Below are 24,944 nucleotides of genomic sequence, written 5' to 3' on the forward strand. Positions count from 1 at the left end.
ATAGATTGTCCATCAGACTGGCCACAGACGGCTTCCCTCTTATCGTACCAGATGAGAGGAGCCGTTTCCAACCAGAGGCTCTTCAAAAACCCACATTGCAGGTGTTGAATGAGTCTCTCTCTCAGAGGGGAGAATCTTCCAAGCATTTAGTACAGACTGGTAGAAAGGAGTCAGACCAGTCAAATCCAAAGAACCTGTCTCAGCAACAACAGATGTTCATCGTCCCCTTCGTCCTGCTTTCCTTAGCAGAAGCCGTGATCCGTGACACGATGTCAATAAGTCCTTGTCCTCCCTCCTCCTCTGGTCGGTTCAGGGCTGCAGCTCTCACCCAGTGGCGTCCAGACCAGAAGAATCCACTAGAGCAGGGGTTTTCAAAGTATGAAAGGGTGAGCCCCCCTCCAAGGAGCACAATGCCTGCTGCGCCCCCCCCCCCCCCAAGACTCTAAGAAGGATTTTAAAGCCCCCCCTCCCCCCAGATTCTGCGTTACGGCTCTGCGTTTGGTGTCAGCGCAGCGCACAGATCTCCTCCTGCAGCTCCACAGCTCAGATGGCTGCGACACTTACCGTAATATTAATAATTATAACGGTGCTAACTTGCCATTATAACTATTGCCAACTACGGACACGTTCATTCGTGGCTGTTTTCACGTTTATTGCGCTGTTCATATTGGTCTCGATGTTTGCAGTTTTCTGGAGCGCAACGCGAAGCTCGACGTCATTCAGAGGTAATACATTAACTTGACATTAACAAAGACACAGCGGGACGGATCATCCTGGAAATGATGAACAAGGAGAGACTGACTAAAACTACCTTAATGACGGACAAATTCTGGGATTTATTATGAGTCTCTGCTTATTTCCAATGAGGAACTTCACGTTCAAAAATGAGCCCAAAAAGGCGCAACCAGCAACTCGTTAAATTTTCAAGCGACTTAAAAAAAATGAAGCCCAAAGCCGCTTATAATAATCAGACTTGGCGACAGAAACTCAAAATAGTTCCAGTTTTTCCACCAACAAAATGCGCATCTCCCTCCATTGTTTACATTTCTGTTGCATAGAGACGTCGGTCACTCGACAAGACGAGTAGAGGAAATACGATTCAATAACAAAAGAAGACAGTAACGCAAAAATGATTTTGATAAGTAACTGTAGTCTGACTACTGGATTTGAAATAGCAACGCGTTAGATTACTGGTTACTGAAAAAGTGGTCTGACCAGTCAAATCATCACTGGCCAAAACATCCTCTAAGGTGGGAAACATTTCCACTGATCCCGCTCCACGCGCACCCCACAGTACCAACTTTTTCCTAAATCCACAGAGTTGATCGTGTGCGTAAAAGACGTTTCTCTCACATCAGTAGACAGCAAGCAGATAGCTTTTCCGGTTTACTTTTTCCCTCGCACCGCGCCTCCCCTAAAGTGCTCTGGCGCCCCCCAGGGGAGGCGCGCCTCACACTTTGAAAACCGCCGCACTAGAGTCTTTAGGAGACGTTGTATGAGGGAAGACGGAGCCGTTAACAGTCAGTTTATGGCACAGCGCTGAAGCAACCAAGTTATTAACTACCAAAACTCTTCCCCTGTCAGATCGCTGAGGCAGCAACCGTTTCCAGTTAGATAATCTGGCACACACTCTCTCCATCACACCCTCCCAGTTTCTGTCCAGAACAGCATCTGTTCCTAAAAAACACCCAAGAATGTTGAACCCCGACCAACCCAACGAGTTTTACCTGGTAAAACAGGAGATCGTCATCTTTTAAACTGGCACAACTTTCCCCCAGTTTACTTTAGCTGAAGAAGCTTTTTCATAAAGCTCCAAACAATGTTGAAGACCCATAACTGGTTTTTAATAAAGATATTTATATCATCAGCTTGAACAGGGACTGGAAGAACCCGGCCAGTAAGCGTGGAGCGTACTGTGTGCAAAAGGTTGAACTACAATAGAGAACCAGTGTCCAGATGTGGGACAGTTTGTCCAATGTGTCTGTGAACCTTGACAGGACAAGTTCATCCTCCCCCAACTTTAACAACACAAAACACTTCAGCATATAATAAACCCAGTAAAGAAATAAACCTTCACCAAGTCCAAACTCTCCTAATGTAGAGAAGAGAAAACAATGATCAACACTGTCAAAGGCTTTTTCTGTTGGGTTCTGGGGTTTTGTTTTTCTTTGTGTGCTTCTTTGCCCACCAGATGGCACCAGAGGGCTTCTTACCTGGAGAGGCGCATCCAAGGTTCACGCAGCAGGTTCCAATCATCTCATTAACTCCTGGAGCTTAAAGAAACGGACTGCCAGCACTTCGGCGCCCGAGTGTTATCCTCTTCAGGAGATTCCCTCGTGACGCCGTGGGTCTTACCCACTGGATGCCCGAGCTCCACCTCTTCCGTTTATTCTCTCAGTCACTCCGCTCATCAGGCTCCCTTCAGATCCAAACTTACCTGTCCGCCCTCCACCGCAGTCCACCCCTCCCTGACCGAGGCCGCCGCTTCACTAGTAAGATCAGTCCAATCTGTTTCATCACTCCAGTTTCTGATTACCTAAAACTCACCACGTCTGGTTTGTTTTGTAGAAAGCCGATAACCCCGTGATTCATCCCCTGGACATCAAACCTGTGTATTTCAATAAACCTCCTGTTACTGGTCATCTGTCCTCCTGTTCTGTTCGGCATGTGGGCCAGGAAAATAGAAGCCACCATGACATTTTCCTGATCAAGTCTCTTAAAAGAAAAAGATGATCTTTGACATATTTCTCAGGTACACAATATGATTGATCTGTAAGTACAATAAATTCAAGAATGTTGTTCAGCCTGTTGGAAAACACGTTAGAAAATAACTTGTAATCTTCACAAAGTTCTTCCACAGAGTCGAGTCTCCTGTTACAGGGACAGAACAGCTTATCGACAGGATGATGGTGCGATCCCTGTTGATGTCCTGAAGCCCCTCCCACCAGTCCTCAAAATGTTGGTGAAGATCTGCAGGTAAACCATCTGAACCTGGACTCTGGCCAGAAACCATCTGTCCAGCCGCAGCAGTCGGTCGGTTCTTCCACTGAAACTCCAGCATCCAGAATTTGCCGATCTGCAGCGGTTAGCTGAGGAAGACCAAAGAGGTCCCAGGACACGGCCATGCTCCTTCATGATGCCGGGATCAGCAGTCAGCGCTCCGTCTGCACGGCGGAGGCGAATCAGCTGCTTTGCCCGGCTGACGCTCTCCAAATGAAAAAGAAAAAGATGTTGGGGCGTCCAGATCCTTAACTGTGGCAAACCGTGACCCACTAAAGCCCCTGTAGCCCTTTCATGTAAAAAACCACTTACCTGATCTTCCTTTAGTGTAAGCTGATCATTATTAACATCTGTTAATAAATTATTTTCTAACTCTTTAATCTCATTTTCTAAATTCTGAATCACGTTTTGAATTTTAGCTGTAGAATAACTTGTATACTGTTGACTAAAACTCTTATTCTCCTTTCCAACCTCCCAGCGTTCAGGTAAAGACTCTGATTCTGTTTTCCACAGTTACCAAAAACGACTAAAGTTTTGGCAAAATGTCTTTAAGTATCTTCATATTAAAATAGTTTCATATTAAAATGCCAGTACCATCCTGATCTAGAGTTGCTTGAAAAAGGAAAATCCAGGTAAACTAGTGATGATCAGAAAACCCAAGTGGAGAAATGAACCAGTTGGATCATCTATTTCTAGAGTAATGTGTGATATAAAGTCTGTCCAGCCGGGTCACTCTGACCCGTTTCCTGCTGATCTCCAGGTTTCATCCTCCAGCTTCACTGAGCTGCTTCAGAAGATGATGGAGGATGAGGTTCTTCTCTGGTTCTGTTGGAAACCTCCAACCCCCAGCACAACACACTCATTTGATTAGACTGCTGCAAAAAATAACACACGTCCTGAAAAATGTTAACCCTTTGATCTCCCTGCTTTGGTGCATAAACATTAATAAAACAAAAAAAGATGTTTCTGTTTCTACTCCAATCACCAGGACCCTTCCTGGGACTAACTCAGTACAAGAAACTATGTTAAGGTCCAAACCTGGTGAAAGTAAAACTGCTACAGCAGCAGATGACCTGGTCCAGGAGACCAAACATGTTTCTCTTTCCCACTCAAAGCCGCTCCACCTGGTCTGTCTGGTAAAAACACAACATCAAGTTTCTCTTGCCTCATCATCTCTAAACCAACCATCTGTTTCTGTGGATCCCTCCACCACGGATATTTAATGTCCTGATGTTATTCATACAGGTGAAAAAGAGAGAAGATCAGCCAGTTACTTTAATCAGGATCTGATTTCTGAATTTTCAACAGTTTTGAACCTTTTACTCTCCAACTCTCTCTGGATGTTTGTCATCTGCTTTTTCAAACGGAACCGTTTCTTTTCATCCAACATTTCAAAACCAAATATTTTCTGCACCGTTAATAAACTCTTGATACATTTTTCCACATCAGGAAAATAATCAAGAACTTTAATATGTTTTCCAAACGTTTCATCCAGAAACTCGTTCATTTCCTCCAGAGTGAACAAATCACCAGTGGATGTTTGTGAATCTGCGGCTGAAACTGAGTCGCTGTCAGACTCCAGTTCTTCTACCTGCAGGTGGAGCTGCAGCCTGAACCTCTGCAGCTCCACCTGCAGGCGACGCTGCTGGGCAGCAACACAACCAGCTGATCCGTTTCTCAGTCCACACTACCTCCATTTGAGGAGTCTTTACTTCCAGTTTTCCCAGTATGCTCCAGTTCAGACCACTGCTTCCCTCCCCACCATCAGAGCCAGCTGACGGAGGAAACAGCTCCACCCGTCAGCGACGCCTCTGCACTTCCACTCACCTCAACCAGCGCTTCTGGATTTCTGTGAGAATCCAGTTTACATCCAACATTCCCAGTCAAAACATTTCATGTTCCCAGAGCTCATAAAGATTCTTCTTCATATTTAGATTAAGATCATAAAATCCTCAACATGTTTCAGTTTATCAACTTTACATCCCAAACCAACAGTTTTAAACCCACTGGAGCTCTTTCTCCAACCAAACATTAGGAATGACCGGAGCGATAACCGGGCGGAGAGCGCCACCTGCAGGCATCTCCAGCTGCTGACACCCACTGACAACCAGCTGGTTCACAAAACACTTTTTAAAATATCACTGCTCCCTTATTCATTCTGGAAGCAGAAACTAAACTGATGTGACCAACTAGAATCACCGACTGCCAGCAGAACCGTTTCAACTGGGATTGTCGGATCAGGTTGGACCCGTAAACAGAGCAGCTGATAACTCTTCCTCCATTTTTATTTTTCTGCTAAAACTGGAAAATAAACCCCAAAACGTAGAACCAACGAGAGTAAAGATTATTAGATTATTAGAAAACCAATGCATAAAAGAGAGGAAAGAAAACGTAGAAACACTTTCACTCTATCAGACTGAGCGTAACACACTGAGAGGGGAAAGGTCAGGGTCAAGGTCAGGGTCAAGGTCAGGGTCAAGGTCAATGTCAGGATGTAGAAATGACTGGAAAGTCCCCACAAAGATAGCTAGAGACACGTGTGTGTGTGTGTGTGTGTGTGTGTGTGTGTGTGTGTGTGTGTGTGTGTGTGTGTGTGCGTGTGTGTGTGTGTGTGTGTGTGTGTGTGTGTGTGTGTGTGTGTGTGTGTGTGTGTGTGTGTGTGTGTGTGTGTGTGTGTGTGTGTGTGTGTGTGTGTGTGTGTGTGTGTGTGTGTGTGTGTGTGTGTGTGTGTGTGTGTGTGTGTGTGTGTGTGTGTGTGTGTGTGTGCGTGTGTGTGTGTGTGTGTGTGTGTGTGTGTGTGTGTGTGTGTGTGTGTGTGTGTGTGTGTGCAGCTCTCGTCCCATTCAGAGGGAAGTACAAACTTCAACTCGCCGCGCCTCAGGGATCTACTTCCTGTCTTCCACTTCCTGCTAATCTGATGTTCTGACTTCCTGTTGCGTTCTGGAACATGAAGTTCTGCTCGGAGTGGAGCCAGACAGTCTGACCCGCTCCTACAATAATCAAAGTTATGACAGAAATGCTGTTGTGTGACAGTAACCCAGAGCGGCAGGAATGCAGAGGGCGGCTCTGGTGAACGTCACTCAGTCAGTCTACTCTTCATCACCTGTCTGGTCTCCAGCAGCCACACCTTCCTCTTCCTCTTCTTCTTCCTCCTCCTCCTTCAACCTCCTCCGCAGGTTGAAGACCCCTGGACATGATGGCAGCCCACAGCATGATGCTGCCTCTACCGTCTCACAACTTTATTTACATGAAGTAATGAAATAAATATTTCATCATGTTTCATCAGGGGTTCAAAGTGGACCGATCCAATCCTGGTACTGATGGTTCTGATGGATCATGTAGTTTGGTGGATCCGGTTCTGGTCGGGTTCAGGAGGATCTGGGCCGAATGGATCCAGCAGTGGTCAGGAATCTTTTTTATTTCCGTCTTTTATCAGGTTGAATCGTTCAGCTTGTGCTGATGTGAGTTTGTCACTCAGTCAGTGGGTTGCCAGGTTGCCAGGTTTCCGGGTTGCCAGTTCCATTCCCACTCTAGCATGCAGCAGTTTGCTCTGATTGGTGTTTCTGGTCTTATTGTGTTCAGAGGATGATAAGTAATGGCTGACGGATCGGGATGGTTCTGGTTCTGTCTCAGCTTGTTGCTGCAGAATCTCCTCCAGAACCAGAAGTTCTGACGTTCCCACTGAACCTGCTGGACCGCGTGTCGGCCTTTTGACAGGTTCTCTGCTGATTGTCTGACGAGACGAACTGGAGAAACGTCTCATTACCTGCAGGACGGAAGAACCAGCAGACAATGGCGCAGAGCCTCTCTTTGTGCTGCTCTCTGCTCTTTGTGCTGCTCTTTGCTCTTTGTGCCGCTGTGTCCTGAGTTCCCATCGTCCTGCTGGCAGGACCTGAAGATCACCGGTTTAAATGCGTAACCAGTTTTTGTTTGTTGAACTTTAGAGTCAGAAAAACTTGAGCAGTAAAATCAAGTTTAAAGATGAGTAAATGACCCGGTTCTGATCGGGTCCGAATCCGGTTCCAGGATCTTTGAGCCTGGAGGAAAACAGCAACAACTTGGATGAACTGAAAAAATGATCCCCTAAAACTAAATTTAAAATCTACAAGAAAACAAGTTTTATTGTCTGAAACTAAAATGGTAAGTTAATTTAATGAATTTTGTAAAAATTTAGAAAACAGAATTTTTTTCTTCTCTCTGCAGTGATAGATAGATAGATAGATAGATAGATAGATAGATAGATAGATAGATAGATAGATAGATAGATAGATAGATAGATAGATAGATAGATAGATAGATAGATAGATAGATAGATAGATAGTTGTCTGATGATTTGCTGACTCAGCTTCCGGTCTGAGCTCAAGCCCCGCCCCCTCCCAGGTGAGGGGCGGAGCTTCAGCGCCTATAAAGCGTGGCTCACCTGTCCGGACGCAGACAGCGTCTCGTTTCTGTTTTCTCCTCCAGTTTGGCTCCAGGTGCGTTCAGGTGAGTTCAGACATATTTTCTCATCTTTCAGTCTCCGTTTGTCATTTTTCACTAAATTCTGATGATTGTTCTGTAGTTTTGAAAATGACAAATCGAAGCAGATTATCACAGATTAAAGAACTAGCTACTGTTCTCCCTGCAGGACGTTCAGGTGCAGCAGCAGGGAATTCCGGGAATTCTCCAGGATGGAGGCATTGTGGAGGCTGGCGGTGCTCCTCTTCATCATCTGGAGCTGCTGCTGTAAGAAACCACAAAGACGCCTCGTTTAATTCGCACAGATTATCACAGATTATCTGTCCGTCTCTCTCCAGGTGCTCAGAGGATCCTCTGGGTCTCCCCCCACACAGGAAGCACGGCAGGAGCAACGAGACTCACCATCAGCGGAGACGGTAGGTGGGGTGAGGAAGAGGAGGAGGAGGAAGGTGGGAGACCTTCACAGCCAGAATCAGATTAACCAGATCAATACTTTACTGATCTGATGCTGATTATCAGTAGAGAGGATCTTTGTACTGATACAGTCGTTGCTGCAGCTCTGGGGTGTCCAAAGTGAGGGGTGGGGGGCCATCTGTGACCTCTCTGTGACCCCTTTGTGACCTCTCTGTGACCCCTCTGTGACCCCTTTGTGACCTCTCTGTGACCCCTCTGTGACCCCTTTGTGACCTCTCTGTGACCCCTTTGTGACCCCTTTGTGACCTCTCTGTGACCCCTCTGTGGCCCCTTTGTGACCTCTCTCTGACCCCTTTGTGAACCCTTTGTGATCCCTTTGTGACCCCTCTGTGACCCCTTTGTGACCCCTTTGTGACCTCTCTGTGACCCCTTTGTGACCCCTTTGTGACCTCTCTGTGACCCCTTTGTGACCTCTCTGTGACCCCTTTGTGACCCCTCTGTGACCCCTTTGTGACCCCTTTGTGACCTCTCTGTGACCCCTCTGTGACCCCTTTGTGACCCCTTTGTGACCTCTCTGTGACCCCTCTGTGACCCCTTTGTGACCTCTCTCTGACCCCTTTGTGACCTCTCTGTGACCCCTCTGTGACCCCTTTGTGACCCCTCTGTGGCCCCTTTGTGACCTCTCTGTGACCCCTTTGTGACCTCTCTGTGACCCCTCTGTGACCCCTTTGTGACCCCTCTGTGACCCCTCTGTGACCCCTCTGTGACCCCTCTGTGAGCCCTTTGTGACCTCTCTCTGACCCCTCTGTGACCCCTTTGTGACCTCTCTGTGACCCCTTTGTGACCTCTCTGTGACCCCTTTGTGACCTCTCTCTGACCCCTCTGTGACCTCTCTGTTACCCCTTTGTGACCCCTCTGTGACCCCTTTGTGACCCCTCTGTGACCCCTCTGTGGCCCCTTTGTGACCTCTCTGTGACCCCTTTGTGACCTCTCTCTGACCCCTCTGTGACCCCTCTGTGACTCCTCTGTGAGCCCTTTGTGACCTCTCTCTGACCCCTCTGTGACCCCTTTGTGACTTCTCTCTGACCCCTCTGTGACCTCTCTCTGACCCCTCTGTGACCCCTTTGTGACCTCTCTCTGACCCCTCTGTGACCCCTTTGTGACCTCTCTCTGACCCCTTTGTGACCCCTTTGTGACCCCTCTGTGACCCCTCTGTGACCTCTCTGTGGCCCCTCAACTTGTTTTCTTGTGAGTCCAGAAACTTTCAGTCAGAGGAAAACTTCTGCATCCAGATCAGTTTATAATTCAATAAATACAAAAAATATTTTATTTAATGAACACAGGAAGTGTGACTCAGATCCTGTATTTCAAAATAAAACAGGTATTTCTGTTTGTTTCGTGATGGAAGATGATTTACACGTCATTTGTAAATTAATCTAACTGGTTTCATAAAAGTATTACATATTTCTTGGTTACTGTTGAATAAGAAAAGTAACAAAATTTTTGCAATTTTATTTTTTTAACCATAAAGTTTAGACCTCATGGTTCCGATGACAATAATCTCTGCACAGACGCTGAGCACACCAACCCGTTTGTTCAGTGAGGAGCAACAACAAAGATAATCAATCAATAAAACAATAATCACTTTGATTATGTCAGGTTTTATTCCTTTTCATCTTAAACAATCTGCAGTGGCGCGTTCCTCTGAAATGTTTCTGGGATTATTCATGGACTATTCTGCTGCGTAATCGCCCGGTTTGACCCGGTTTGACCCGGTTTGACCCAGCAGATCCGACCCCTTTTGATTCTTTAAACCCAAAGGGATCGGATCAGAACGAGAGGGTGTGCTCCAGAATATTTGTGTGGTTTTGCTGATCGGAGCAGAAGTTGCTGGTTGGATTCCAGGTTTTGCTCAGGAGCATCAGGTCCAGCTGGACCCTGAAGACGGGCGGTTCGGGAACCGGGTCATCCTGGTGTCGGACACGCTGTCGGTGCCCTGCGACGTGGAGAGAGACTCCACCCACCACCAGCAGATCCTCTGCTACACCAGGTACACACACCTGGACCGGGTCAGTTGTGAGACCATGTGACCCGGTCCAGGTTCCTCTTACTGTTTGCTGCTCCCTGACAGGGCGATGCCGGAGGATCAATACGTGGTTCATGTCAGCGTAGATGGCGTTCCCATTCCTGACAACAACATCTGCAATGGCAACTACAAACCGTACCACTGCAGTTTCTACGTACGTCACTGGTTCCCCCTATGGTTCCCCGTCCGGTTCCCCCTCTGGTTCCCCCTCTGGTTCCAGGTTCCCCCTCTGGTTCCCCCTCCGGTTCCAGGTTCCCCTCTGGTTTCAGGTTCCCCTCTGGTTCCCCCTCCGGTTCCAGGTTCCCCTCTGGTTTCAGGTTCCCCTCTGGTTTCCCCTCTGGTTCCAGGTTCCCCTCTGGTTTCAGGTTCCCCTCTGGTTCCCCCTCCGGTTCCAGGTTCCCCTTTGGTTTCAGGTTCCCCTCTGGTTCCCCTTCCAGTTCCAGGTTCCCCCTCTGGTTCCCCCTCTGGTTCCCCTCTGGTTCCCCCTCCGGTTCCAGGTTCCCCTCTGGTTTCAGGTTCCCCTCTGGTTCCCCCTCCGGTTCCAGGTTTCCCCTCTGGTTCCCCTCTGGTTCCCCCTCCGGTTCCAGGTTCCCCTCTGGTTCCCCCTCCGGTTCCAGGTTCCCCTCTGGTTTCAGGTTCCCCTCTGGTTCCCCTCCGGTTCCAGGTTCCCCCTCTGGTTCCCCTCTGGTTCCCACTCCGGTTCCAGGTTCCCCTCTGGTTCCAGGTTCCCCTCCGGTTCCAGGTTCCCCTCTGGTTCCAGGTTCCCCTCCGGTTCCAGGTTCCCCCTCTGGTTCCCCCTCGGGTTCCAGGTTTTACCTTTCTGTTCTGGTTCTGATCTACCCCTCTCTCCTTCAGACCCGTTGGTGGCGCACTCCGACCATCTACTCCCTGAGCCCGGTCACCGGCCTCCCAGGTATCATCAGAACCTGCTTCTGGGACCGACCCGGCCCAGTTCAGCCTTCCAGTTTCAGTAATGGGATGTGAACTGTCCTGCAGGAACGCTGGTGACGATCCGAGGCCGGATCTACTCCGACGTTTACGGGAGCAACACGGACCTGAGCTCCAGCGGCCTCAACGTCAGGTTCCTGAGGTGGGCACATCAATCTATAGCAGGGGTCTCAAACTCCAGGCCTCGAGGGCCGCAGTCCTGCAACTTTTAGATGAGCCTCTGCTGAAGCACCTGAATAGAATCATTAAGGTTCTGGAGAACTGATCTACACCAGGTGGAGGTAATTAAGCCATTTCATTCCAGTGTTTTGTACCAGAGGCACATCTAAAAACTGCAGGACTGCGGCCCTCGAGGCCTGGAGTTTGAGACCCCTGATCTATATGGTTTACCAACACACAGGGGTTAAAGGTCACCTCCTCCAAGCAAAATCTATCCCATAAAAAGTCTTAAAAGCAAAGAACATAAAACAGGAGAAATGATTGTGTACGTTGGTAAAACTGTGATGATAGAACAGCAGCGTTGTGTTAAAAAGCTGTGACCCCTGTGACCCCTGATGACCCCTGCAGGTCCTACATGGGGGCGATGCCCTGTGAGCTGCTGAAGCCCAACTCAGATGAACTGTAAGTGTTGAGGATGTTTGACCGGATCGTTCAGCAAGCAGCTGCTTTAGCTCAGTCTGTCTGTGTGAAGGTACAACCTGCAGCTGGACTCTGAAACGTCAAACTGGGGCTACATGAGCTGCAGGATGACCGGGACCTACATTGGTAAAATGCTGCCCTGACCTTTAACCTTTAACCTGGGAGAACAGCAACTCAGCAGGGTTTTATTTCCACAGGTCACCACAACATGAGCTACATCCTGGACGCTGATTATGGAAGGTAAGCCTCTGCTCAGGAGCTCTGCAAGATATTTCATTTATTAATGTCAGTTTCAAATTAAAAACTTATTCAGCAATATTTAGTTTAGGTCATAAACTAAATATTTATCTCCATAAATGTTAAGTGAGTAAGCAAACTATTTAGCTCCAAACGAAATATTTAGCTCGGAGCTAGCTACATTTATTTAGCTAATACAGAAGTGAATATTGTAGTACTTGTATGTTTCTGCTTATGTCAGCACTATTTCCAATGCTTGCTAGGTTGATCTGAGTTTAGGTGCGTTACTGTGCATTTATCTCGTTAACGGAACTCTGCATGCAGTGGGTGGTTGTTCCAGGGGAATGTTTGGTGGTGGGACTGTTTTTCTGTTGGATGCTCGCTGACTGGTGTGGACACGTAAAGTTCGTCTGCATCGCGATAGAGCAAATAAACCACCCAGCTGTACTCCTGTTCCGTTATCTTCATTAAAGAAGGATTAACATTATTCCCTCCTGGAGTGGTTATTATCCTGCACCTTTACAATCCATCCGCGGGCCCCGTTAACAATATTTAGCTAACATGCAAACTCACTTTCCGCTATCAAAATAAAAGTTGCATCTTGAGAAGTTCTATATAAACTTTGCTTTAAACTGAAACATCGAACAACAAATATAGGGAAAAAATGATGATCAAACTAACTATTCAGCTTGAAATTAAATATTTAGCTATTAATTGTTTTAAACTATGACATCTATAGTATGACTGAAGCAATTAGCTAACTCGCCGCTAACTGAATGTTTAGCTAACTCAAATGGAAATATTTCGTTGGAGCTAAACAGTTAGCTTTCTAACTGTTTAGCTGTTTAGCAATATTTACAAATATTGCTAACTAAACAGCTTGAAATTATGATATTTACAGACTAACGAATAGTATGTTAAAAGTATGAACCCTCATTTATTTTATTACTGGCTATCCATCCATCCATCCATTTTCTTTACACCCTTTTTCCCTAATGGGGTCGGGAGGGTTGCTGGTTCCTCTCCAGCTGCGTCCCGGGCGAGAGGCGGGGTCACCCTGGACAGGTCGCCAGTCTGTCGCAGGGCAACACAAAGACAAACAACCATGCACTCACTCACACCTAGGGAGAATTTAGAGAGACCAATTAACCTGACAGTCATGTTTTTGGACTGTGGGAGGAAGCCGGAGAACCCGGAGAGAACCCACCATGCACAGGGAGAACATGCAAACTCCATGCAGAAAGACCCCGGGCCGGGAATCGAACCCAGGACCTTCTTGCTGCAAGGCAACAGCTCTACCAACTGCACCACTGTGCAGCCCTATTACTGGCTAAATAATCAAAATTATTGCTGTTAATTTTTGACTGTTTAACTTTACAAACAGCAACACTTAAATTCTCATCTACAAACGGCAGCAATAGTTGTAAGCATTTCTCTAAAAGAATCAGTAGGATATAATTCAATAATAGCTCACTTGAAGACCAAATTGTACTTTAGTTGAAGCTTCAGAGAGCGGATGAATGACAGCATTATTATTAACTCCACAATGTTATCGTTGTTGTCACTTTTTAATCTTTACTCTTGTTACATTTCAGGAGTTTCCCAGAGAAGAAGCTGTTCTGGGTTTCGTCTTTGTCCAAACTCTCCATGTTCCAGACGTTTGCAGGTATGTTAGTGAGAAATGCAGCATCAGATTTCTGCTCCTCTGCAGCCTGCTTGCTGACTTCCTGCTGACTTCCTGCTGACTTCCTGCCCAGAGGTGACCGCCGTCTCCCCATCCCAGGGCAGCGTCATGGGGGGAACCCTGCTCACCATCCAAGGCCGCTTCTTCGACCAGACCGATGAACCCGCCAGGGTTCTAGTCGGAGGTAAATGTGACCGTCAGGGTGGAAACTTTTTAAAACGCTGTCTGAACCTGTTTTCCCGAAGAATGGCAAAACAAAATGTTCAGCATGACCAGATGAATGCTGTCTGTCTTAAAGTCATGCAGCGGAGATAATCCTTTTAACGCCACAAAAAGCACAAAGACTTCAGACAAAGGAAGGAGTCACAGATGAAAGGAAATAATGTGCTGTGTCTCAGAGACTCAGCAGACCGAGACGACAACTATTCAGCTGATTGTCCTTCATTCGCTGCTGCTCACAGCAGCTGGTGACTGACAACACAATCTGATTAAAATAATCCTTCAAACCAGAGAAAACAATCCAAAATGTACAACTACCAAAGATCTTTAATAATGATAATCAGAAAAATGTCTTTCTTTCTCAAAGTCAGATGGATGGATTAAAGGTGCAAAATGTTTCATTAGTTTGAGCTGGTGCTGATCACTACCAGCTCATTTATCTTTAGACGTTTTCTCCTGCTGTGGTTTCTGTCTGCAGGTCGGCCCTGTGAGGTCCACAGCGTGGCGGACGACAGGATCACCTGCAGGACGGCCGGACGGCCGGTGGACGACCACCAGCAGCTTCACCCAGGTGAGAACTGGTGAGGCTGATACCAGCTAGCATGAAGCCTGCAGGAATGTAATCTGCCATCAAAGTGTCAGCATGGATGGAGCAGAACAGCCAATCTGTTATCAGAACCACGAAGCGGAGCTGCTGGGTCACGCTCCGCTTCTCACAGTTTCACATGTCCAAAATACACAAGCTAGGATTATTCAGAGCAGGAAGGGCTTTAGCCCAGCAGCATCACGCAGGGCTGTTTTTGAAAACGAAAAGGTAGAAATCTGCCAGCAACAGTGGTTGTTGGTTTGTTCTTGTACTGCAGGATTTTCTTGAGATTTGAATGCAATTCAAATCATGCATAATTTCCCGCCAACAGTTGCATTCAGAAGTTTCCACGGTTCCGATGTTTCATCTTAAAGATAATTTGCCCACAGCAAATTAATCCTGGGTGGATTTTCAGCCATCCTTTGTTTTTACAAACATTTGGGTAAAATCTGCAGGATGTTTACGGGTTAAAACGGTCTGGAAAGGTCGATAGCAACACCAGGCTCTGCTTGGGGCTGATGATATGCTATCTGACAGATGAACCTTCCTGTTTGAGCAGATTGTACAAAACATCAACTCAAACTGTGGGTTTCTCAGATCCGGTTCCATCTGGGCTCCAATCGCCGCAGAGGATTCAAACCGTCGCCTCCTCAGACCAACAAGGGCGAGCTTCACGTCAACGTCTCAGTTTCAGCCTCCAGCCTGTAAAACCGTCAAGAGTTTCGCTGGTTTGGCTGCAGAAAACAAAACCAAACACTGAAAGAAGAGACGGGCAGAAAACACTGATAGAACACAGAAAATTATAAAGATAGAAACAAAAAGAAACATTGAAGCAGCAAAATGAAACTAAATCTCATCAGCAAAATACAAACTTAAAAACAATCAATAAAATTTGAATATTAACAGATAAATATGAGAGAACCAGGAGAAAACGGGATCAGACTGGAACCAGTTGACTTACAATACCGGGTCTGGACCTCAGAACCACAGGTAGAACCGGTAGCCTGAGCAAAGGGCTCTGATTGGATGGTGGAAGTAGAACTCACACATAATCAGGTTTTCTGATAATAAAGGATCGTTTCCTCATGAAAGAGGGCGGGGCCTAAAGCAGGACCCTGAGGGACGCCATGACTGATGACAAAAGAAGATTTAGTTTACATGTGAAACTGGAATGCGTCTGGAAAATCAGACTTGAAGCGGATCAGAACCACTTTTCCCTAAAATCAGATTGCTGGGATCTTTTATTTTGTTAAAGACCGGAGCATCCGGCAGTACTTCCTGGCTAGCGAACAGCCTGAGCCGGATTCTGTACCTGATGCTGTCCCGTGCGCCTCCAGGTGGGCGGGGCCTGAAGATGGACTTGTGGAGCAACAAGCTTCCGCGCTCCTTGGACGAGATCTGGAGCTACAACCAGAACACGAGTGGTTACCGGTCCCAGTGGATCGATTTTCTGCCACACGTTTTCCCCATGGAAGACGATCTGTTCGCCTCTCGGACCAGAGGCTTCCTCGTTCCGCCGCTCAGCGGAAACTTCAACATATACCTGCACTGTGACGACAGGTGTGACCTGTACCTGAGCAACTCCAGCCGGCCAGAAGACAAGGTAGCAGCTGCTGCTGATTCCTGACGCGAGGCGGCTTCACTTCCTGCTTTGACGTTCCCACTTCCTCTCTCCAGGTGAAAGTGGCTTTCCAGCCCAGATATGTCAGGGACTTCTTCCAGCTGGAGTCCCAGAAATCTGAAGTGCTTTTCCTGGAGAAAGGAAAACCGTGAGCATGACTTCTCTGCTGATGTGTCAGAAAGCGGTTTGTTCGTCTCATCCGCTGGTTTCCGTCTGCAGGTACTACCTGGAGCTTCTGCTGCAGGAATATTACGGCATCGCTTCGCTCAACATCGGCCTGTTCCAGGAGGAAAGTTCCTTCACAGCTGCGCAGTCGGACGACGCCATCAATGAAATCCAGAACATCGTCGCTGAATATGAAGCGTTTGACGAGGAGCAGGTACCGGATCAGGACTCCAGATCAGGACTTCAACTCTTTTAAATTTGCTCCCAGTTTCCAAACTGGAATTTTAAAAAACTTGAAATGTAAATTTACCAGTTTAATTCTTTAAGGTTTGAAAACATCAGTTCTGTTTTTTAGTCCTGTTAACAGTAAAAAGGAAATTCTGCTCCAGGCTCCATGTTGGTTCTGGCCCAACAGGAACGGCCGGTCAGTGGTGAACAAGGTTTCTCTGTGTATCATAAGACTGGCGGGCTGCCAGGCTAAAGGTTCAGGTTTACAAAGAGCAGCAAGAGCCAAAATGGACTTCAGGGTTCATGCTTCCTGAGTCAAACTGTTCTTCAGGGGGGTTAGAGGTCACAGGACGTCTCACGGCTAAACTTCCCAGATTACAGCCGTCGCTTCTTCTGATGTTCAGATCCTAAAGTCAAAGACAAACCGCAGGACAGAATCCGTCCTCTGGCTCCTTCCTTCATCTGAGCTCCTCCATGTCTCATGTCCGCCGTCCCTCAGGTGCTGACCTTTGACTCGTGGTCCTCTGGGGTCGCAGCTGTCCGGGAGGTGCAGGAGGTCAGCGTCAGCAGTGGCTGTGCCAGCCATCTATGTGGAAGCACCTTCTTCAGTCTGCGCTATGGGAACGCCCAGACCGGTGACCTGCGTGCTCCGCCGCCTTCTCGCCGGCCGCTCTGTGCCAGTGAAACTCCTGACGTTTTGGTGTTTTCTCCTGCAGGACCTGTCCCTGTGAGCGCCTCAGCGGAGGAGCTACAGGCGGCTCTGAACAACCTGTGGTCCATCAAACCTGACAGCGTCACCGTCACCAAGCAGGAGGACGCCCAGGGGTCTCACTACACCGTCACCTTCAACTCTGACAGAGGTGGGAGAACGAAGCAACTGGCAGAATGACAAGTTCAGGCTGCAGCATCACTAACAGCTCTAGTCGCTCCAGTTGGTCTGAATACGTTCCTGTCTGAGTGATCAGAGTTCAGTCAACATCCTCCAGCTCCTGACTGAAAAACAGAGACTGGCCTAGTCAAAGTGTTCAATGATATCCATATAAATACAGACTGTGGGAGAACCACAGTGCTGGTTCTGGTTCTGTTGGACCTCAGTGTTGACCAGGACATATTACTGAATCGACTGGAGAGTTGGGTCGGACTCTCCGGTCCAGAGATTAACTGGTTTGAATCTTACATAAAGAACAGGGATTTCTTTGTTTCAATTGGAAACTTCTCATCAAAGAGGTCAAAGGTCACATGTGGGGTACCCCAAGGTTCAATCCTAGAACCCTCTTATTCAATATTTATATGCTCCCACTGGCTCAGGTTATAACAGGAAATAATATCAGCTACCATAACTATGCAGATGACACACAGCTCTACATTATGATGTCACCAGGTGACCTTTGACCCCATCCAATCACTGAACAGATGCTTAGAACAGATAAATGAGTGGATGAGACAAAACTGAGGTTATTATTTTTGGACCTAAAGGGGAACGATCTAGTCATAGATCTAGAGTTGTAGATCTAGAGTTACAGATCTAGAGTTGTAGATCTAGAGTTATAGATCTAGAGTCAGTGCACAGCTTCAGTTATTACAACTAAAAACCAGCGATCAGCCTGAAACCTGGGAGTAGTGATGGACTCTGACCTGAACATTCAGAGCCACATAAAGACAGTTACAAAGACGGCCTTCTATCACCTGAAGAACATTTCCAGGATTAAAGGACTAATGTCTCAGCCAGATCTAGAGAAACTCATCCATGTGTTTATCTTCAGTCGTATTGATTATTGTAACGGCGTCTTCACAGGTCTGTCCAACAAATCAATCAAACAGCTGCAGCTGATCCAGAATGCTGCTGCTGGAGTTCTGACTAAAACCAGGAAGATAGAGCACATAACAGCAGTTTTAAAGTCTCTCCACTGGCTCCCTGTAGCTCAAAGAATAGACTTTAAAATCCTGTTGTTAGTTTATAAATCACTGAATGGTTTAGCACCACAATACATTAAAGATCTGCTGCTGTTGTATCAACCTTCCAGAACCTCTTAGGTTCTGGTTCTGGTTCTGCTCTGCATCCAGAACCAGAACCAAACGAGGAGAAGCAGCATTCAGCATCTATGCACCACAAATCTGGAACAAACTTCCAGAAAACTGTAAAACAGCTGAAACACTGACTTCCTTTAAATCTCAACTAAAAACCAACCTGATTAGGATTTTATTTAAAACAATAATCAATTACTAATTTACTGATGGAACCTGATTTAATGTCGTGTTTTGATTATTGATTCTATGTTTCATTGTGTTTCTGTGTTTGATTTGATGTAAAGCTCTTTGAAATGCCTTGATGCTGAAACATGTTATACTAATAAAGTTTGATTGATTGATTGACTGAAGAGGTTCCAACATGGAGAACTCAGCCAGACCTTCAGTGGCCTTCAGGCTGTGGTTGGATGGAGTTCCTCGGCTATGGAGGAATTTTCCTGCCATTATCCAAGAGCACACATGTTCATTCTGAAAATAGGATTTCATGTCTTTCTTCTCAAAACTTTTAACTCTTGTACACAAAACTTCTCCTGGTGCTCACACTTAGTCTCTGCTCGCTTTTGGAAACACCTTTTAACACAGTCGCCTGGCAACCTCTCAGCCAATAGAATGAAAGTGTTGTACTGGGTCGGTTTATTTCCTTCTAGCAGATGTGCCTGTGTGGCTACTATTGATTGTGGCAACATGCGCCACCCACTGGATGTAACTATGTTGTCTTTGGTTGGGTGCACAAAATTCTGCCTAAGAACAGTAGCTATTAGTGACCAGCAGCTGTTAGCAAATCAGTAACTCTGCTGGCGGATGTTCAGCGTAACATGGAGCAGAAAGCTGACATTGTTGTTTCTCCCTGCATCCAGTAGGTGGCGCAGGTTGCTACAATCGATAGTAGCCATACAGGCACACTTGCTGTAAGAAAACAAGCACAACATTTTCATTCTATTGGCTGAGAGGTTGCCAGGCAACCGTGCCAAAAGGCAGGTCCATGTTTTGCAAGCGAGCAGAGACCAAGTGTCAGCCAGAGAAGTTTTAAGTACAAGAGTTAGAAGTTGTGAGAAGAAAGTCATGAAATCTTGTTTTCAGACTGAAAACTCTTGGATTATGGCAGGAAACTTCCTCCATACTCTGCGCCCTGAAGAGGAGCTGAGAGCTTAATGTGTCAGATAGAAGCAGAGTCAGACATTCAGTCCGGACCAGAACATATCTACGTTTCCATCAGTTTGTGCTCAACTGCCATTTTAACCATCTAAGCTATGATAAAGGATTGAAACCTTTGTCCTCCCCTACCAGGTGACTTTGCCCCTCTGAACTTTGAGGTCTTCGGCTCGGACACCAACATCTCTGTCTCAGAGGTCACCAAGGGTCAAAGTAACATGGCGGCCTTCACTCTGAGTTGGGCCGGGCTTCCTGCAGCACCCGTCACCTTCAATGCCACTGCGTCCGAGGTCCGTACCTGTCCACCTGATGGTCGTCAGACTCAGATCTGGTCTCCATTTCGTCTCCTCTGAGACGTCTCTGGTCGTGTTTCTGGACAGGTCCAGTTCGTCCTGGAGGACCTGATGAAGGCTGATTGTCCCGCTGAGGTTCTGACCACTGAGGGCTCCAACGTCAAGTACTTCAACGACTTTGAGGACCCTGAGGTCAGTGGACAAAGTGAAGCAGTGTGTGACCAGGCGTGAGACCTGCTGACTCTGTCCAACTGTCCCTTGACTGACCTCTGACCTCCACAGTTCATCGCTGCTCAGAGTGGGACTCCTGAGGACCACTCCGGGTTCTGTGGGTTCTGGTCACTGAAGAACGCCGACGCTCTGTTCAGGGAAACCTTCACCAAAGAGTCCGGAGGACAGTATGGACCGGTGTCCTTGGACCAGCACCCCACCGTAAGACGGATGGACTTTGATCTGAACACTTCCTTCATTTGAAAAATGTACAAGAAAACAGTCAAATTGGCTCCTCGGAGGCTTAGATCGGAAAACGTGACAGAAACGTGTCTAAACCGTACCGAGTCTAGGAGAGACCCTGAAGTCCTCCAGGTGTCAGAAGCCTTTCCTCTGTCTCCCCAGCTCTGCTTTGCTTATAAAGGCCGTCTGAGGGATGAGATGGGGGTAAAGTTCAGCTACAGCGACCGCAGCGGTCAGACCCAGACCCAGACCTCCAGGATCAGCACCGTGTTCAGCAGCGGGGACAGGTAATGAGTGCGCAGGCAAAGAGGCTGTGATGCCTCTGTGGCGCTCTGAGGCTGATTGGTTTCCCCTCAGGTGGAGCTATAAGTGTGTTGATCTTCAGAGTGCCCTTCAGACTGCCGTGGTCGGCAGCAGGTTCCTCCTGCAGGAGCTGCTTCTCTACAGAGACGCCTCTGCCGCAGACTACTACGTGGACACAGTTCACATTGGGAAGACTCCGACTGCCATGGATGAGAACGGTATGGGTCAAACTTTCTCCGAGTTGAGCTGGTACGGAGTTAAACCAAACTGAGAGCTCTGGTCTTCATGAGGAACTTAGTGACTCATTTCATCTCCTGTTGTTTCCCAGCTGTTCTCCTCAGGAGAAGACCTCCTCCCTTCGAGGACTCTGGGAAGTCCATCCAATCGTTCTCTGTCACCAAACACCAACCAACCGCTTCTCAGGTCACCTACAGGATTGTTGCAACGCCGCTGGACTGCGCTTTCGACTTCCCTCTGATGGAGATCAGCTTCATGCAGGTAGTTTCTACTTGATTTCTGGTTGGTTTCAGGTTGGTGCCAGGTAGGTCTGTTGCAATGATAAATCATCTTAGAGCTGTCGGCCGATTGTCGGCCCATTTCCAAAACCTGAGAGATCACACATTAGCCGACAGAAATCCTAGGTAGAACGGTTCCATCGGGTTCCATCGGGTTCCATCAGGTTCCATCGGGCCGTGTGGTGTCCAACAATGGGCACAAAATAATGGCTACAAGTCCAGTGAAGTCATTTTAAAACCAGACATTAATCAATGCTTTACTACAATCTACCTGCAGTGCATGTGTCTCTAGTGTCAGCGTAACGTCCTGACTGAATGAAAATCATTAGAACCTTTTTATGTCACGTTAACAAAGAACAGCTGAAAAGTTACCGGGTTCATCAACTGGTACCAATTTGGCTCCAACTCCTCCCCTCATCATTTCTATATTCTTTACACCAAATGTTTTATAAACATTAATGTTGTTTCCACATATCATCTCCAATGTCCGCTGGACTTCGGGTTGCTCCGTGTCAGCTGTTTGGGATTCCCCTCTGTAATTTCCCCTCAGAAAGCAGGAGGAGAATCCGGCTTTCTGATTGGCTACCTGTCACATTCAACAGGCTGCGTTAAGCTCCCAGTGGGGAAAACCCCTGATTTAGATCGGAGCGCCACAACGATCTACCGTAACACACCACACACTACAGGATGATCGGTTATGAAACCACAAGAGACAATCTGAGAACATCAACGTTCTCAGATTGTCTTAAGGGGAAAATGTAGGAGTGAACTAACGTGTAGTGTGAACTATTGCATCAGGTAGTCGATGTTCCATCTTCTCTATTTAAATCTAATGATTACTGAAGGACAATATGGTTTACAGACTTCATAATCTGAACTCTTTTGGTTGAATCCAGTATTTATTTACACTTTGGTGTTTTTATTCATTTTTGTTAATGGAGACTGAGAATCCATTTTATTTTTGGATGTTTATTTTATCAGTTCCAGTGTTAAATGTTCTTTTGAAAATAAAGTGTATCTATCTTTGGCAGGAAATCACACGAATTATTATGTCATTTCCATTAAATCAGTGTAAAAAGGTCTTCAAACAATATTATTGTCTATCGCAATAATTTTTGAGACAATTAATTGTTCAGTAAAATTTGTTATAGTGACAGTGTTACGACTTGCTCAAGGTCATAACAAAAACGGGAGACCATGCAGTGGTTAAAGTGCTTAACAAGAAATATTTATTAACAAAAACAACAATGGATTGAGAATGTCGGTATCAGTGGTGTAATGTGAATGTTTGGATGTGGTGCATGAGTGCATATGGAAGTGTTGAAGTGCAAAAACAAAGACAAACTCAAATGTGCAGAAGGAGGGGAGCTGAAGTCTGGCACCAAAACACAACAAGCATCAAGCGGCAGAGCGGACGCCGAAGGCGACCCAGAAGGTGGAGACGGCCAGGTTTAAATGCTCTGTGCTCCAAATGAACTAATCAGCAGCACCTGTAAAGGGGAGGAGCACAAAGACAGACAACAAGGGACCTGCAACTCAGCCCATAAGGCCCAGGGCCGTAACAACAGTCCTGGTTGGTTTCTGCTTGCAGCCATTTTTATGTATTAGTATAAACGTTTAGTTCAGGGTGAGGCCTGCAGCAGCTTGTTTGGATTTGACTTGACAGAGGCCCTAAAACATCTGAAGATAGGCAGAACTGACATCTGATTATCTGATTTAGTAGAAAAAATGTAAAGATCATGTTTTGCGTAGGCCATAGACTGATCCTGACCTGTTCAGGAAGCATGATATGTCGGTCGGCTTTGATTTGACTTGCTGCTTCTTCTCTGTGTGTCTAAAGATGTCTAACAGCAGTGAAGACGTCGCTGAGTTTGTTTCTGGAGGCGCCACGGTCACCGTGACCCGGCCTCACAGAGCCACGCCCCCTCTGAGCGGCACCTTTGATGTGGAGGTGTCCAGCGGCCAGGCAGAAGGTAGCTGAGCGCCGACTCAATCTTCACTGATCTGTAGAGCGAGCTGGAAGTTCCCCAGACAAATCCTCTGTCTGACGCCACGTTCTTTAGTGAGAACAAAGATGGAGATTCAGAACAGGAACGGCAAATCCTGGAGGGCGTCTGAGCTTTTCTTCAGGTGTCAAACTGATGACAGGAGCTGGACTAGCGCCAGAACTTTAAACAGAAGCTGCACTTTAAATCATTTACTGACCCGGTTCTCCTCAGCAGATTAAATACAAACCCTTCATCTGTTCCTGGACTGAAAAAACATATCCTGTAATCGCAATGTGGTTCCTGCTAACCATGCTAAACATCTCTGCTAGTCCAACCATGCTAACCATGCTAAACATCTCTGCTAGTCCAACCATGCTAACCATGCTAAACATCTCTGCTAGTCCAACCATGCTAACCATGCTAAACATCTCTGCTAGTCCAACCATGCTAACCAGGCTAAACATCTCTGCTAGTCCAACCATGCTAACCATGCTAAACATCTCTGCTAGTCCAACCATGCTAACCAGGCTAAACATTTCTGCTAGTCCAACCATGCTAACCAGGCTAAACATCTCTGCTAGTCCAACCATGCTAACCATGCTAAACATCTCTGCTAGTCCAACCATGCTAACCATGCTAAACATCTCTGCTAGCCCAACCATGCTAACCACGCTAAACATCTCTGCTAGCCCAACCATGCTAACCACGCTAAACATCTCTGCTAGCCCAACCATGCTAAACATGTCTGCTAGTCCAACCATGCTAACCATGCTAAACATCTCTGCTAGCCCAACCATGCTAACCATGCTAAACATCTCTGCTAGCCCAACCATGCTAACCACGCTAAACATGTCTGCTAGTCCAACCATGCTAACCACGCTAAACATGTCTGCTAGTCCAACCATGCTAATCACGCTAAACATCTCTGCTAGCCCAACCATGCTAACCACGCTAAACATCTCTGCTAGCCCAACCATGCTAACCACGCTAAACATGTCTGCTAGTCCAACCATGCTAACCATGCTAAACATGTCTGCTAGTCCAACCATGCTAACCACGCTAAACATCTCTGCTAGTCCAACCATGCTAACCAGTCTATCCAAGCTAACCATGCTAACCAGGTATCTCCCCTGTGGCTCCAGGTCTCCCTGTGGACGTCAGCGCGGAGGATTTGAAGTTTGCCCTGCAGGGCGTCCCCAGGGTGGGCCAGGTGAAGGTGGAGGACCTGGGCACCTGCAGGCTTCCCAAGTGGAGGGTCACCTGGCTCACCAGGCCTGGAGCCCAGCCGCTCATGAAGGTCTGATTTGTCTGGGATGTAAAATCTGCCTGAAACACGAAGCCGGAGCAGGAACAACTTCTTAATTTCCCTCCAGGTTGACGACTCAGCGGTCATTGGGAACAACGTGAACTTTGTGGTCCAGGAAGAGGTGAAGGGAGGGCTGCTGACCCGGGGCTTGACCGGGGACTTTTTCCGGGTTTGGGAAGCAGAGCCGCAGGTACGGCCGGAGCTCACCTGGCTGTTTCAGCCTGTTTGTGTTCACCTACTGTGATCCGACTGTTGGGCCTTCAGGGAACGTTAAACTCTGATCGCTTTGACCAGCTGCAGCCTTTCAGAACAGGTGTGCTGCTCTGCAGGTGGAGGTCTACATCAACGGCATTCCCTCCAACTGCTCCGGACGCTGCAGCTTCCGCTGGTCGGAGGAGGAGACGCCGGTGGTGACGGGAATCAGCCCGACTCAAGGTGAGTCTCTGCAGCAGCAGGTGGGATCTCTGCGCTCCGGAGTCACATGGAGGATCAGGAAAACACGGACAGTGAGCAGATTTAATGCTGACTGGTCCTAAATATACTTTAAATTTTAAAGTAACTTTTTATTGGAAAGATAAAAAGTTTTTAAAAAAAAGAATTATGAGAAAAATATTATTATCA

At 47.1% G+C, this 24,944-nt stretch overlaps 1 protein-coding gene and 1 long non-coding RNA gene across 3 annotated transcripts in view; both read left to right on the forward strand.

Moving 5' to 3' along the window:
* Positions 1-1,225: 1,225 nt before the first annotated feature.
* On the forward strand, positions 1,226-3,380 carry LOC122843796. The gene is made up of 3 exons (XR_006372776.1): positions 1,226-2,492; positions 2,569-2,752; positions 2,850-3,380. It is a non-coding gene; the product is annotated as an uncharacterized LOC122843796 (long non-coding RNA).
* A 4,069-nt stretch (positions 3,381-7,449) lies between these two features.
* The window catches only part of LOC122843797 (fibrocystin-L-like), a 47,352-nt gene continuing 29,857 nt past the window's right edge, over positions 7,450-24,944 (forward strand). Inside the window, exons 1-28 of one of the 2 annotated variants that reach the window (XM_044138836.1) lie at positions 7,450-7,485; positions 7,628-7,725; positions 7,797-7,874; positions 9,778-9,922; positions 10,004-10,112; positions 10,814-10,871; positions 10,955-11,048; positions 11,474-11,527; positions 11,598-11,671; positions 11,743-11,785; positions 13,378-13,448; positions 13,540-13,650; positions 14,164-14,256; positions 15,609-15,874; positions 15,949-16,040; positions 16,112-16,271; positions 16,785-16,920; positions 17,002-17,145; positions 19,601-19,755; positions 19,846-19,950; positions 20,041-20,190; positions 20,374-20,498; positions 20,569-20,732; positions 20,843-21,012; positions 22,870-23,002; positions 24,160-24,314; positions 24,391-24,513; positions 24,653-24,758. In XM_044138836.1, coding sequence (XP_043994771.1) covers positions 7,671-7,725; positions 7,797-7,874; positions 9,778-9,922; positions 10,004-10,112; positions 10,814-10,871; positions 10,955-11,048; positions 11,474-11,527; positions 11,598-11,671; positions 11,743-11,785; positions 13,378-13,448; positions 13,540-13,650; positions 14,164-14,256; positions 15,609-15,874; positions 15,949-16,040; positions 16,112-16,271; positions 16,785-16,920; positions 17,002-17,145; positions 19,601-19,755; positions 19,846-19,950; positions 20,041-20,190; positions 20,374-20,498; positions 20,569-20,732; positions 20,843-21,012; positions 22,870-23,002; positions 24,160-24,314; positions 24,391-24,513; positions 24,653-24,758 — 3,169 coding nt within the window. In that variant the 5' untranslated portion in view covers positions 7,450-7,485; positions 7,628-7,670. Of the gene's footprint in view, positions 7,486-7,627; positions 7,726-7,796; positions 7,875-9,777; positions 9,923-10,003; positions 10,113-10,813; positions 10,872-10,954; positions 11,049-11,473; positions 11,528-11,597; positions 11,672-11,742; positions 11,786-13,377; positions 13,449-13,539; positions 13,651-14,163; positions 14,257-15,608; positions 15,875-15,948; positions 16,041-16,111; positions 16,272-16,784; positions 17,146-19,600; positions 19,756-19,845; positions 19,951-20,040; positions 20,191-20,373; positions 20,499-20,568; positions 20,733-20,842; positions 21,013-22,869; positions 23,003-24,159; positions 24,315-24,390; positions 24,514-24,652; positions 24,759-24,944 lie in introns of both variants that reach the window. The other variant, XM_044138835.1, reaches the window with a different exon arrangement.

Source organism: Gambusia affinis, linkage group LG14, assembly GCF_019740435.1.
Source record: "Gambusia affinis linkage group LG14, SWU_Gaff_1.0, whole genome shotgun sequence".
In the NCBI taxonomy this organism is placed as follows: Eukaryota; Metazoa; Chordata; class Actinopteri; order Cyprinodontiformes; family Poeciliidae; genus Gambusia; species Gambusia affinis.